Source organism: Lemur catta, chromosome 2 (assembly GCF_020740605.2).
Source record: "Lemur catta isolate mLemCat1 chromosome 2, mLemCat1.pri, whole genome shotgun sequence".
NCBI lineage: Eukaryota > Metazoa > Chordata > Mammalia > Primates > Lemuridae > Lemur > Lemur catta.
The window spans coordinates 13,737,868-13,752,588 of NC_059129.1; the positions used below are offsets into that span (position 1 = coordinate 13,737,868).

A 14,721-nucleotide genomic window follows, 5' to 3' on the forward strand; every position below is an offset into this window, starting at 1 on the left:
GCATGAGCATGAATGTGACACTAGTCACATTCACGGTGTAATAGAGTAAGATTGGGCACCTTCAGGAAGGGGCCTCAGGGGCAGGTAGTGAGCAAGTGCAGGGAGTGGGGAGTAACACTTCAGGCTCAGGTTCACTTGTGGAGTCTTGACACTGGAATGTTGTAATCGTACCTAAAGAAGCTGGCACCTTATGGTATTCCTTTCCCTCCCCAAGAGTAATCCTGGTCTTTAATTCGATTAGCACTACAGGAGAGAACAGGACTATATCCTTTTCAGCTCTCAGGGAAAGTTGTCTACTTGACTAATTTGACTTAGGAACTACTTTGAAGTAGGATGACTTACTTTCTTGGAGACACACCTGGTCTCCTTTCCCCATGAGAGAAATTATGCTGGTGACCAGAGGTGGCTTCCTGCCCCCATCCTGTGTGAGTGGTGGGGGTAGAAGTGTCCCCCCAGAGATAGGCTGTAGCCGGCCATCTGCTACATTCAGTAATCCACTGTGAGTGCCAGAGGATTCAGGCCCAGGGTGAGGGGTCAGGAGAAGCCAAATGGCAGGAAGCAATGAGATCAAATCTCCCTGTCCGTGTCCACATATGGGGGGGACCTGCAACATGTGCGCCTCACATCCAAGTGTAGCCCCTTGACCAAATTCAGACTTCACAGAACAAATCTCTTCATTAAAAGGATTTATTCTGTAAAGTTTGGATTCAGTCAGAAGGCCACACTCAAGGATCCAGAGGGCCACATGTGGCCCCAATGCTGCAGGTTCCCCACCCCTGACTGCCCGGAGGCTTGTGGACAGGTGCCGCATCTGCTCTGCAGAAGGACTGAAAGTTCTTCCACACCGTCAAACCTTAATAAGGACGTAGACAGGAGGCTCATGTCAACTACTTTATTTGGAAGTCCAGTTAGCGATTTAACATTGTTTTCTTGAGCATGTAACTGACAAAACCCAGAGTTGCCCCCACACCTGCTAAGACGGCCATGGCCACCACTGCTTTGGAAGCAACATCTCCAGCAGTCCCGTGCCCTTTGGAGTCTACGACATCTGGAAAGGAAGCAGACATTCAAGTCTTAAGATCAGATTATGTTTAAATCAAAGGTAAGTTGAAGCCTTACATATCGAGGCTCCCCAGAGAAAGAGATGAAGTTAAACCTCAAGGAGCTTATTTGGGAAGTTTGCAACAGGGAATAGCCTCACCTCGTGGGCTGGCCTCCCCTGCTCTACTCCCACTCTTCTCCTCACTGTGGCCACTTGCTTTTACCAGTCCCAGGTCAGATGGGCTGACGTCTGAAAAGGACCTTAGTCTCAGCCTATTTCACATAACATCCTGATGCTAACAGATATGGTTAGCCATGCCCCTGAGTGTGTGATCTCACAGATTAAGACTATCTGGGGGCTGGGCACGGTGGCTCACGCCTGTAATCCTAGCCCTCTGGGAGGCCGAGGCAGGTGGATCGCTCGAGGTCAAGAGTTCGAGACCAGCCTGAGTGAGACCCCCGTCTCTACTAAAAATAGAAATAAATTATCTGGACAACTGAAAATTAGCCGGGCATGGTGGTGCATGCCTGTAGTCCCAGCTACTTGGGAGGCTGAGGCAGTAGGATCGCTTAAGCCCAGCAGTTTGAGGTTACTGGGAGCTAGGCTGACACCACGGCACTCACTCTAGCCCGGGCAACAGAGTGAGACTCTGTGTCAAAAAAAAAAAAAAAAAAAGACTATCTGGGGTAAGGATATGGAAGGATAACAGGAACATGATCAAATATAAATTTAAGTTTGGCAGTAGCAATTCAGAAGCACATGCCTTCTGATCAATCCTATCAGAAATATATGGTAAATTTCTTATATAGTCAGATTTTAGAGGATTCCAATATGGCATTAAGGATAGAAGTAACCTAGATGTCTACAAATGAGATCATGACTAAGAGCAATGTAGAATCCTACACAGCTGTTAACTAAGGTAGATCCCTTCGTATTGATAATGTAGACAAAAGAAGTTAAAGAGCAAGTTATAGATCAGTAGGTAGAATATGTGCCCCTATTACATCAGTGATTTCTGGAAGGGTCCATAGGAGACATAACAGAAGCCTGTCTCTGAAAAGAGACACTTATTCTGTTGTTTAGATTTACCATGAGCATGTATTATTAATACATAGCTTTTCATGCCAAGAGTTTAATGCTAAAAATCTGAATCCAAGAAGTACCTCAGGCTTTATGTCCGTACCTCTGAATGATGAGCCATCTGACAACAGGAGGATGGGTCCTGGGAGGCTGACTGTCATTTTCTCTTCCTCAGTGGGCCCTGTGGCTGGAGACATAAGTTCGTGTTTGACCTCTGGAATAGTTCAAGAGGTGTGTTGATCGAATATTTAGAAGCAGAAGCTTCATGTAATAGCCTGTTCCTTCATGTAGTTTTACCTGCCTTTGCAGGAGAAGTCATGTTTTACTATAAAAATAGGATGGATTTTCTGTCTGTAGAACTAAAGAACCTGCCATCTCAGACTTACATGGGTAAGGCAGACTAAGCCAACAAGGTGTTTCTGCAGCTCTTGAGACTAAGAATTGACACCTATCCATGAGATCTTTAATTCTTAAAGAATCTTGGTTTAAGACTCACAAACAAGGATTTGAAGTATTTACCTCGCCTTCGCCTAGATGATACAGGACAAGTCACAGAACACAGAGGGGAATCAGGAGCGAGTTGATTGCAGATTAACGCGCTACAGTGGAAGTAGACCTGGAGACAGAAGAGTAGGTGGGACCGATGCACTGACATTCGACCTGCCCCAGGTGACTTCTTAATCACTTACCAGGCTAAAGGGCTCCTGGGCTTCTGAGACAAAGGCAAAGGTCTTCACATCAAACCTCTGGTGGTGACCAGGATGGGTCACGGCGGAACCAACTGGATGGAAGGTGGTTTGGTAGTTGTCCAGATTATATTCACAGCTAGAAGGTACACACCAGGGAGGGATGTCAGTTACATGCACCCCAGAGTCAAAGTCAGTGTTTGTCCAAGTTCGGTTATGACTACTGCTGTATCTACTAGTATTAATACCTTTGTTTTACTTAAACTTCTTACCTGACCTAATGCCCATAAAGTTATAAATTGCACGTGCTAATTGTATTTCTCTACCATGTAGAAAAGTATTTGTTTGCTAACTAAGCTCATCGAAGAGGTATATGTTGTATGTATCCCTCCAGAGGACACTGGCTTCTTTCCACATGAGTGCATATTATGTCCCAGGCAGTGTGTTTTGGTGACAGAAGAGACCCTCTGCCATTTTGTAATGACCTGTGCCAGCAGGGGTGATGCTGTGAAGGACATAGGCTACGTGGTAAGTACCAAGGAAGAAAAGAGTTAGACCAGGGTAAGGGGTAAGGAGAGTCAGGGTGGGCCTCATGGGAAAGCTGGACACTGGAGCAAGTCTTTAGCAAGGTGAAGCAATGAGCCGTGCGAGTGCACTGGCTAGCTGTGGTCCTGAGGCAAGAATGTACCTGCAGGTTAAGGGCTTAGACAGCCATGGCTTCAAGAAAGCAAAGGTGCAGTTCTGTCCAGGTGCAAACCCCCGGAGAAGACACTGCAGAGCTGTGAAAATAAATCTCTACAAGTGGGTTGTAAGTCTCAGAGTATCATAGCGCTTGGGTTTTATGTTAAACGGCTCAAGTAAGTATTCTAATCTCAGTGCCACCACTTAGTCTTGCTTTGTGGCTGCTTTTCTGAAGCCTAAGAGGATTTACTCTGTCATAGGCAAGTTCTGACGTATTAGCTGGGCAGCCTTATGGTGCAGAAAGTACCTACCCATCCACAACAATGTTCCACTGGGGGATGGAGTCTGGGTCTGCGGTGGACGTTGCCCAGCAGTCATCTAAGACCAGCTTGATGTTGGGGTCATCCCTGTTAAGGACTCTTACTTCCATGTAAATTGGTTGGCGGAGGTATTTCTCTATAGGGTACTCGTTGTCCCCATAAGGTTGTTTGTAGGATTTATCTGAAATGGAACAAACACCTGTTTAGTATTCAAGTAGGTGATGGCTAACATATGCTCACAAGTCACTAGTGCTCCATTAGTCTGGCAGCATCAAAAAGCTTGTTTCAGGGAAAGGTCCCCAGAAGTATTTAAGCAAGTTTCTTAGGCCGCAGCGTCTCACCTGGGTAGGTCTGCAGGATCAAGGCAAGTGGACCTGGCTTCACTGAGGCCACTGGGGGAGGAAGACTTTCGACACTGAAGTTTAGTAGCTTGTCATCCCTGCTGTAAGAGCACTTCACTGTCATCCTGTAAGAGTGTGTTTGTGTGTGTGTGTGTTGGGGTGGGGGGCGGAGTACGAAGAATTTTAGATTAATAAAATGCTTGAGTTTAAACAGAGCTTAAGTAGTCAAGTAGCAGTTGCATCACACCTGAACTCACTATCTCTGGATATTGTGCTTGGAGGAAGATCTGTCCAGAGAGCATGTATTTCATTTTCATAGACGACTTTGTCACCTTCAAACTAAGAAATGTCAGAGAAAGTGGGTTAACAGTAACTTATTTCAAAGATGAGGCTTAACCTCTTCCCACGTGCCAGTACTAACCTTATATCTCGTTCCACATCCATTCAGGGGTATGTGAAACTGTACCAGCCTTCCAGACTGAGCCTTGAAGACAGGTTGGCAGGAAGAGTTTCCCACCCTGAGGGTAGCCAAGTTGAGAGCTGGTTTTGTTTGGTGGCTGTAGACCTTGAAGTCCATAAACCCATCCTGGGTGCACAGCTCATCTGTAACTAGGCAGAAGTGAAGGTTTAGAGAAAAAAAGTTTGTCTGCTATGTGATACTGTTGTCTGCCAACCTTGAAGTGTTATGAGGGAAAAATTGTAACTCAACAGGAGGCACCAAAATTTGTCTTAGGTTTTTGTTTGGGAAAATAGCCTGATAAGTAGCTTGACTCACAAGGAAAGCTGAAATAGTTAAGCTGCTCTGTATGAGAAGACAGAAGGATTTTTTTCCCCTCCAAGGACAGACCCAGGAGACATGGAAAGAAGTACCATATAGGGTAAGACCAGTGAGAAACCCTGGTGAGGAGCTGAGGTGACTTAAGATCAGACTTAATGTGGCTTTAAGTATATAGTGCCTGTGTTCTTGTGTTCCTTCTTTCAGTACTCACAAACCCTGAGTGGTTTTGGGGGAAGCTGAGGCAGGAACTAATGTTTCTTATGTGGTTTGACCTGATACAGATTAGATGATAGTCAGAAACACAGGGCAGAGGCAATGCTGGAGAGGAAATACCTATTCTGTATTCCTTTTGGGAATTTGTAGGAGTTTTTTGGGATGAGGGGGAAGAGTCTCTTAAACTTTCATATTCTCTCTAATTAGAAGTTTGAGCATTCTTACCTAGATGGTGGGCTTAGGGCCCTAACCCAAAATATCCAGGTTACTTAGACATGGAACAGTTATAGTGATTGTTTTGTAAGTATCATAGCACCCCATCCTAGCAGTTAGACTGATGTTTCTGATATGAGAAGTCTTTAATTTCTTCAACCATGAGCAGTACATTAAAATCGGAACTCTTGTTTTCCCATATGCACAAGAGCCCAGGTAGAGATAGGAAGTGATTAAAAGATCTTTACCTAAAGAAACTGGTGACTCACAAGGACACTCGGGATAGATCACCATGGATACCATCTCTCGTCGGAGGTAGAAGGTCAGTATGAGTGACGATAAGTAGAACTGATCAAGTAGGCATTTTTCGGAGAACTGAAATGAGAAGAATGTCAACTAGCAGCCATGACCTGTCTGGGGCTGAGTCACAGGGACACAGGAAGGAAGTCTACTGAATATCTGTAGGTCCCACTGCAGACTTGTCTGGTTTCCCTTTAAGCCAGAATAAGCGAGATCCTGTCACTTCTCCAGATTAAGATGCTTCCCCAGGCAGGAAGTTTATTGCTTTAAACTCATGCCCTGAAGTATACCCGGCACTGCACACCCTTTGCACTAGGCAGTAGACCATGGGTTAACAGATCAAATTCCAAAGAATAGTGGAGTACCCTGCCAACCCAAATCCAACTCAAAAGGACTCACAGATGTTATTACAAAATGCTATTGCAAAACACATACCAGCGTAAGATTACTCTGGTGGCCCTGACAATTCTAGTCAAGAGTAGCCTCAATGAGGACAGTATAGGACTCTTGTTTAGATCAACTGTCCTGTTCTTAGAGTATATAGCAAAGGTTCATCTCTAGATATTGGACAAGTAGTTTGTACTTCAGTGAACCTAGAAAAACTCAAGCTTCCATTTCAGAGGTTAGAGAGGCTTGGTGTTAGAAAGTGAACTTCATTATTATTTTATTTATTTATTTTTTTTTTTTTTGAGACGGAGTCTCACTGTGTTGCCTAGGCTAGAGTGCTGTGGCATCAGCCTAGCTCACAGCAACCTCAAACTCCTGGACTTAAGCAATCCTTCTGCCTCAGCCTCCCGAGCTGGGATTACAGGCATGCGCCACCATGCCCGGCTAATTTTTTCTATATATATTTAGTTGTCCAGCTAATTTCTTTCTATTTTTTCAGTAGAGACAGGGGTCTCACTCTTGCTGGTCTTGGACTCCCGCCTCAAATGATCCACCCGCCTTGGCCTCCCAGAGTGCTAGGATTATAGGCATGAGCCACTGCGCCTGGCCGAACTTATTTTAAAATTCACTTGTGCCAGATGATCAAGTAAGGCCTTCTAGAGTTTGAATCTGTTATCCTAGCATTAGCGTTTGTGAGCAAGTCACCTGCTGTATCAGGATTACCCACAAGAGTATACTCTTCAAGTCAGGATTTTGTAGAGTTCAATGGTTGACAATGGAACATACTTTCATTTTGAGAAGAGTTTTGCTGAAATGCAACCTCAAGCCATTTGTTGCTTCTATGTCAATCCCATTGTCATGCAACTGGCTCACAGCAATGTTCTTCTTTTCAAAGTTCACAGACTTCAGCTTCCCAGGAAACTCTGGTATGGTGACAGTCATGTGTGTGGCATTACAGGTCACAGGATCTGGAATAATGATCAACAGAATGCCCATTACCAGCCTCGATTAAGCGCCCAGAACAGTGTCTCCCACAACTGCAGTTGCAGCTAACCTGGGGCCTTACCTGTTACACAAATAGCTTGTGAAGAGAAGATTACCTTCTGCCCAGGAGATACAAACGTAAGTTTCAGAAACACCATGTAGAGATGACTGTTGCCTTGCTGGGGGAACAGCATTTGCAAAGACATTGGTTTACTTGAATCTCAAACCAATAAGCATTGTCAGGGCAAGCATATATTCTAGTATGGCATACCATTTTGATGCAAGTAGAACTCAGGCATTTTGTCCAGTTATTATTCTAGAGGTGCTCTAGTCTCAGCCTTGTCCCCTCTAAGACCTTGAGGACTAGTGCTGTCTATGGATATCACCTGTGGCTGTTATGTTTAAGCAGAAAAAGAGCTGGCCGAATGCTTGACCATTTTATATTATCAGCAGCTAGAGAATGTTTATGAAACTCAATCTGTTTAGTGTGAAATAGGGCCTTTTTTTTTTTTTTTTTTTTTGAGACAGTCTCGCTCTGTTGCCTGGGCTAGAGTGAGTGCCGTGGCGTCAGCCTAGCTCACAGCAACCTCAAACTCCTGGGCTTCAGCGATCCTACTGCCTCAGCCTCCCGAGTAGCTGGGACTACAGGCATGCACCACCATGCCCGGCTAATTTTTTTCTGTATATAGTTTTAGTTGGTCAGATAATTTCTTTCTATTTTTAGTAGAGATGGGGTCTCACTATTGCTCAGGCTGGTCTCGAACTCCTGACCTCGAGCGATCCACCCGCCTTGGCCTCCTAGAGTGCTAGGATTACAGGCGTGAGCCACTGCACCCGGCCAATAGGACCATTTTTATTAAATGGCTGATGTTTAAGCACTTATGTCCCAGAACCTGTCCCAAGTACTTTAACGCATTAGTTCATTTGATGTAGTGTCTTGACTGTTGGCCTGTAAAGCACCAATACTACTATGAGACAAAAATATGGAACAATGATAACCCAAACACTTTAGAAAGATTTTTAGGAGTATAGTTTTTCTATGTTGTGCCGTAGATTTAAGTCTATGGGAAAGAAGAGATTGAGATAAGGACCATGTTTATTTTGTTTACCATTATATTTTTAGTACCCTGAAGTACTTGGCAAATTGTGAGCATTAAGATATTTGAATGAGTTGTGTTATGAATTTGGAGACATGGTTGAATGCATGTTTGGATTTAGGAACATTGGCCTGTGCCCTGGTGGTAGTACAAAGAAGCTTCTACACCTACCATATAGTGAGTCACTCCAGTGGCATTGAATGGCACGTGGAAGGTCATCTTGTGGTTGTCGATCAGGAGACCAAAGCCTTCCTTCATGGCCTCTGGCAGGGACAGAGTTATGGCTTTTGGCCCATCACCAACCTCAACGCTCCACCCCATCCGAACGCTGGGACCCTAAAGTTAAGAGCTTTGTTTAGAGGGCTGGTGCTAATGTAACCAAGACTATATTGTAGTCTAATGTTTTACTGGGTTAAAGGTAATGTTACTTTTAATGGAAAAGGTTAATAAAGGTCTGTAGCTTTAAAAGTTACTTTCATACCTCATTGTCATCAGCTAAGCCAGTGAAAACCCGTGGCAAGGTAAACTGGAAGAAAAACGAATAGTGATGTGAGGCTTTGATTTGGAAGAGAAAGTTTCTAGAGTCATGCCACCTGCCCGTATGTGGAAGACATCCAGAGAAATTGCTGTGTAGTTCTCGCACCACGAAGCCTGGTTGTGGGATGCAGTAGGAAAAAATCACAAGACTAGTCACAGATACTAACTGTGCCTTAGATGTCATTTCATCTCTTTGAACTTCTGACGCTAAAAGATGATTGGAAGACCCAGGTTCCCTTCTAGTTGCAGGTTCAGACACTGGGTTCTTAAACATAAGATCTTTTACCATGTCTATAGAAGTCAAGCACCATGTAAAGCCATGCAATTCCATCATTGTGGTGTTACTTTGATATCGGTGTTACTTTTAGTTATCTATAGTCAACATTAGCTGTATTAGACTAAATTCCGTGAAGATGTGATTGGGCTGTTTTGCTCATTTATTGTATTTTAGCATCTGGGGTAGGGCTTAGAACATGGTCGATATTCAGTTTGTCAATTACTAATGTGATTATAGCTACCAATGGAGCCCCTTCCATTGCCAGGCATGATGTGCTAAGTACTGTATATACCTTTAGTCAATTCTTAGAGCCACCCTATGTAAAGTATTGTTTTGTCACTTTGGACTTGGAAACAAAGCCTCAGGGTAGTTGAGAAACTAAACCATAATCATAGCAAATAAGTAGTGAGTAGAGGATTAAGTTATGGTCCAATTTCTAAGCCCAGCTCTGTCTAGAATACCATATTCCCCCTGAAGTAACCATATCCTCCAAGTAGTCAGCCCGTTTCACTCACAGACATGGAGTCCTTCTGGCAGATCGTAGACACTGAAACCCCAGGAGTCTCTTCTACTTGCATAGCTGGACAGAAGAACTGATATTTGACAGCCCCATGTGTTGAAGCAGCACTGCTGTTCTCAAATCTGATGGTCATCTGGTGTCCACCATGCTGTGTGCGAATAGCACAGTAAGAACAGTGAGTGCTGGCACCTCAGTGGGACGGGTGATGCCAGAATACACCTGACCCACTTAACAGGCAAAATCCTTGTGATATTAATGATGCTCATTCCTGTGAGTATTCCTTGTGATACTCATTCCTGTACAAGGAGACCCTAGATAGCCCTTTGTGAAATCTTAGCAAAGGCTCATGTCGACAGAACAGTTCTAGCATTAGGAATTAGAGTTCAATTTGTGTCTCTTACCTGCTTTACATCTGGGTATCACAGTCCTGGTTGAATGGGGTTGGTATGGGGCTTCTACCCAAGTTATTAAATACTTACTGAGCACCTGAGTAACTACCATTGTGCTGGGCAGAGCCATCTTGGCTGTTACCGCTGACCTCAGGAAACTCAATTCAAAGCAGGGTCGGCCAACCTTTTTCTATTAAGCATTAGTAACTATTAGACTGTGGGTCACATACAACCCACATTTCTATGTGAGAACTATGAAAGTGTAAAAGCCATACTTGGTTCAAGGACCACTGCAGAAGGCCCTGGACTAGATATGACCATCCACAGCTTGTGGTTTACAGATCCTCGGTCTAAGGGAATGCAAATCTGAGCCCCCCAAAGTTGGGAAGGTCTTTAGAAAGAGAAAGTTTAATTACTGGAGAATCACAAAGAGCATGTGATTATTTCGTTGGTCAGTCACAGAGGGCTTTAGACCAGCTGACTCACAGTTCAAGCTTGTTTACAGAACAGAGTCTAAGAAATTATCTTCTCAATGCTCAGTCTGTAGACTTGCATCAGAATCAGATGGTATAGCCTGTTAACCATGCAGATTCCCAGAGATCAGCCCAGACCTATGTTATCAACTAATCAAGTTCCCCAGGTGATTCTGTGCACAGTAAAGCTTGAGAACCTCCGCTTAGGTTGCTTTTATTGCTCCTAATAACCTGATTGGGCAACACTGTTATTGCTTAGCTGCTGTTTGCCTTCTAACACCTGTTTAGGCAGGATAGATGTTCTCTATTTCCTGGCACCAAAGTAGCCTTCCATCTCACAGTTACAGATCTAAATAGCTCATGTTTGGACACTTGTGTCCAGCTTCTGTGCCCAGTCTTCATCTCTGTGAGGTTCTTACTCTTCAGTGACTCTGTGGAGAAGGCACCATTATCCCCATTTTCCAGTGAGCAAATAGAGGGTCCAAGAGGTTAAGCAACTTGCTTGAGATCATGCGAGATTAGGTAGTGTGAGAATCAGGGCTCAAACTCTTGAGCACAAGGGTTTCTCAGCCTAGACACTGACATTTCAGACCTGATAGTTCTGTGTTCTGGGGGCAGCCTGGGCAATGATGGTTCTCTGCAGTATTGGCTTATGCCCACTAGGTGCCCTCTTCCCAGTTGTGACAACACCAAGAGTGTCTCCAGACACTGCCAAGTGTCCTCTAGACAGGAAAAAGAAAAAGAGACAGCCCCCCGACCCTGTTTGGGAACCACACTGCTCTACCACAAAGCCTAAATTCTCAGCCACCATGTCTAAGACCAGTAACTGTTAGGTTACTATATGCTTCCCAAGTCACTCCTCAAAGCAATTACTTACCACTCTCTTGGTGCAGTTACCATATGGGGCCCTCAGGGTGAGCTTCTCTGGGTCCAGGACATAAGTACAGTTCAGCATTTCAACACCAAGGGGATCTACAGAAACCAGAGCCTGTTAGACAGGATGGCTGAGAAAGCACATTTCAGTGACAGTCAGCCCCAGCGTCAAGACTGCCAATCTATTTCTAAGGTGCTTCAGTTACTTCACTTGACTCAACTGGGTGACATGGCTCAAGCTTTGAGATGCTGCGACCCATAGCCACAAGTTTCCCAGAGATTCTCAGAAGATACACTTTCAAGGAAAGATAGGTCTCACACTCTCGGTGGCATCATGCAAATCAGGGACCCCCCGCCCACAGCATTGTAGAAGTCGGATGTCAGTTGCTGCAGGAGTTCAGGTACTCTGCTCACCAGATACATGGCACTGGCCCTGAGCTGGGGGCTGTCTCCCAGTTAGGACTAAGAGATAACACATGTTACCTACCCACCACAGATGCGTGCCATTTCTTGGCACCAAGACTGCTTGGAAACTCCACTGTTATTCCATTCTCATCACAAATGACAGTTCCTGGAGAGCAAAAGCAGCATGTTGGGTCTTTTTGAGCCATACAAGGCACAACTCCTACAGAAGTGTATGGAGAGACCTCTCCTCTCCAATGGATATCAGGGAAGGATGCCAGATGAGCAAGGCAAGCATCGTCCCCTACTTTTAGTGAGCTCACAAATGGGTGAGAAAGGCAGACGACTACAATGCAGTGTACCAGGAACAGTAAGGGCTTCCTGAAGCCTGGATTACGTCTATAGAAGCCAGGTCAGAACCTTGGCAGTGGAGCCAATGGAGGTAGGTCTGTGAAGAACTGGACAAAAGCTTTGTCAACAGGCTCTGCAAATTAAAGTTAAGAGTCCTGTGTAAGCCCAAGGACATGTTTTTAGACTAAGTTCTGCCCATGATTTGCCACTCTGCCACCTCTGGCTCAGTAATAGTGAACAGTTCCAGTTCTGCCTGTTATGTTTTTTTTTAAAAGCCATGAGTTTGTGTTTAGAGACTGCTGCTCCTAGAGATGGCTGTTCTGTGGATGCCATAAAGCTAGAGGCAGTGAAAGACTGGAAAGAATGCAGTTGTCTTTTTTAATTCTCTCATTTAGCTGCCATAGCAAGCCCATAGGTCGACACTGGGAAGGCCCAGTGACTTGGTCAAGGTAAGGAAACGGGTGAGTGGAGGTTGTCTGAGCTAGGCCTGTGTTTCCTCACCAGCTAGGCACTCGAGCTGCAACCTGTTCTCTCAGCTAAGGGGGCTTCCTGCACCCAAGAGACACACCTGGGAAGGTAGGATTCACCAACTGAGAGACGTCTATGGAGTTCACCAAAGTCACAAGGGCCAAGAAGAAATAAATCGACCTGTAGATGCTGGAAAATGATGGGGGAGAGAGTTAAGGAGAATGAACTTAAGCAAGCAGGACCATCACATCCTCTCCCTCTGCTCCCAGAATTACTCACCTCCAGCCTGGAGGACTCCCAGAATCTCCTCTCTGCCCGTGCGCCATGGCAGATCGCACTACCAAATCATCCGGATAGAGAGTGGGCTGTTCTGTGCTTTTATAGCAGGAAGCCGGCTGTGACCCTGCCCTCTCCCACTGGGGCACCTGAATCTTCTCCCACCCTCCCAGCTGAGAGGGAGGGGTTTGGGAAGGAAGTAGCATCTGTCCTTCCTGACACCTGCCTTGGGTATTCTGCCAGCTGCCTCTGTGGGCCGGGCATAAAATCAGAGTTCCCTGAAATTGGCTCCAGCTGAGTGAATTGGTGTTTTCCCATAACTTTGGGAAAAATTAGGCTCTTTTGGACAAAATATTTACAACTCCAATGTAGAGCAAAAAAGGATTGTGGGCTTTATTAAAGAAAGAACATGTCTTGTTCACACCATTAAACCTTTTTTTAAAGTAAGCTCTAGTCTGCTGCCTATTGTGGATGTTGCCCTGGCAATGTGCACCCCATAATATCCTGAATTAAAAAAATAAATAAATAAAAATAGATGAAACATTATTGACACCCAAGTATAAAAGTTTAAGCTTACTGCAAAAAAAAAAAAATACAGACAATTACAGAAAGAGAGAAAAGCTAAAAGTCACCCATAATCTTGCCACTATTAATATTTAGGTAAGTAACTTTATAGACGTTTTCTACAAATGCCACATACAATTTAAAAAAAAAACCGAGAGCAAAGTTTAAATACTGTTTTGTAACCTGCTGTTACCACTTTACAACATGTCATAGACATTTCCACATCAAACATAAAGCTCTCTGTTACCATTTTTAAGGTTGCATAGTATTCAATGTTGAGTTAAGTCAGTGTCTGTTTAATCATTCCTTAATTATGGGCATTAAGGTGGCTTCTGATTTTTCATCAGTATAAAAGATAATAATGAAATTTCTTATACGTTTCGTTGGTTAACCCTCAGGATACATTCCTAGAAATAGAATTTCTGGGTCAGGGGGAGTAGTGATCTAAGTAAGAACGTCATATTGTGAAGCACTTGGGAGTTTACAGATGGGGAAACTGAAGCAAAGCAACTTGGCCAAGTTGCTTTGAAAACTGAGTGTCAAGGCCAGGTTGAGAACTCAGATTTCCTGAGACCTGATCGGCATATCTTTTCAACATCCCTCGTGGCTCTCTCAGATGCCTAAACGTCTCCAGCCCGTGTTCCATAACGGGTGAATATAATGCTCAAACTCTGCACAAGTAGCGGGTGGCATTTGCAAATAGTGTTGATTCATGTGTTGCCTTTGTGGTGGAACGTGGGGTGTCTGAAATACTGTTAGAGGAGTGTTTCCCCAACTTCCTTGATCAAAAAGGATCACATGGGGCTCTCATTAATATCACAGATTCCTGGGTCCCACTCAAAAGCTGCTGAATTCAATTCTTCAGGGGAGGAGCCTGTGTAATGGCTGCTCAACAAGCACCACAGGTGATTCTTGTGATCGGGAAAATCTGGCAAATACCTGGAGGGAGGGAGGTGAGAAAATGAATGGTTGCCAGTGATTTGCGGGAGTTAATTAATTAGATGCTATCCCAGTGAAATCGGGAAGAGGGAGCAAATACAAATAAGCAGGTTTGGGGGGATAGAGATTGTTAATGGAAAAAAGCCAAGCTGTGTAAAATAATTTAAAGAAGTTTATTCTGAGCTGAACAAGAGTGACCGTTGGTCTGGAGCCATACGTAAGAAGACTTAAGTGGTCCCAAAGCAATTGGCTTACAGTTTGGTTTCATACATTTTAGGGAGACAGGAATTATAGGTAAAATCATAAATCAATACATGGAAGATATACATTGGTTTGGCCTGAAAAGGCAGGACATCTTGAAGTGGGAGCTTACAGGTTATACATGGGTTCAAAGATTCTTTGATTTGCAAGTGGTTAAGGAAATCAAGCTTTGTCTGAAGGCTTGGAATGTTTTAAGTTAAGGAAGTCTGTTAATCAGAGACAAGCCACAATATAGAGACTCAAGTGATCCTTAAGCAAATTGATGGTCT

At 44.3% G+C, this 14,721-nt stretch overlaps 1 protein-coding gene across 1 annotated transcript; it reads right to left on the reverse strand.

Annotated features, from left to right (window-relative positions):
* Positions 1-908: 908 nt before the first annotated feature.
* Positions 909-12,738, reverse strand: ZP2 (zona pellucida glycoprotein 2). Its single transcript, XM_045542126.1, is given in 19 exon segments — positions 909-1,048; positions 1,202-1,291; positions 2,226-2,309; positions 2,642-2,738; positions 2,812-2,947; positions 3,801-3,990; positions 4,151-4,275; positions 4,398-4,489; positions 4,572-4,759; positions 5,603-5,729; positions 6,828-7,009; positions 7,108-7,204; positions 8,294-8,450; positions 8,596-8,648; positions 9,452-9,604; positions 11,196-11,290; positions 11,679-11,762; positions 12,513-12,601; positions 12,692-12,738. Coding segments are annotated over 19 exon segments (2,226 nt in total).
* Positions 12,739-14,721: the final 1,983 nt, after the last annotated feature.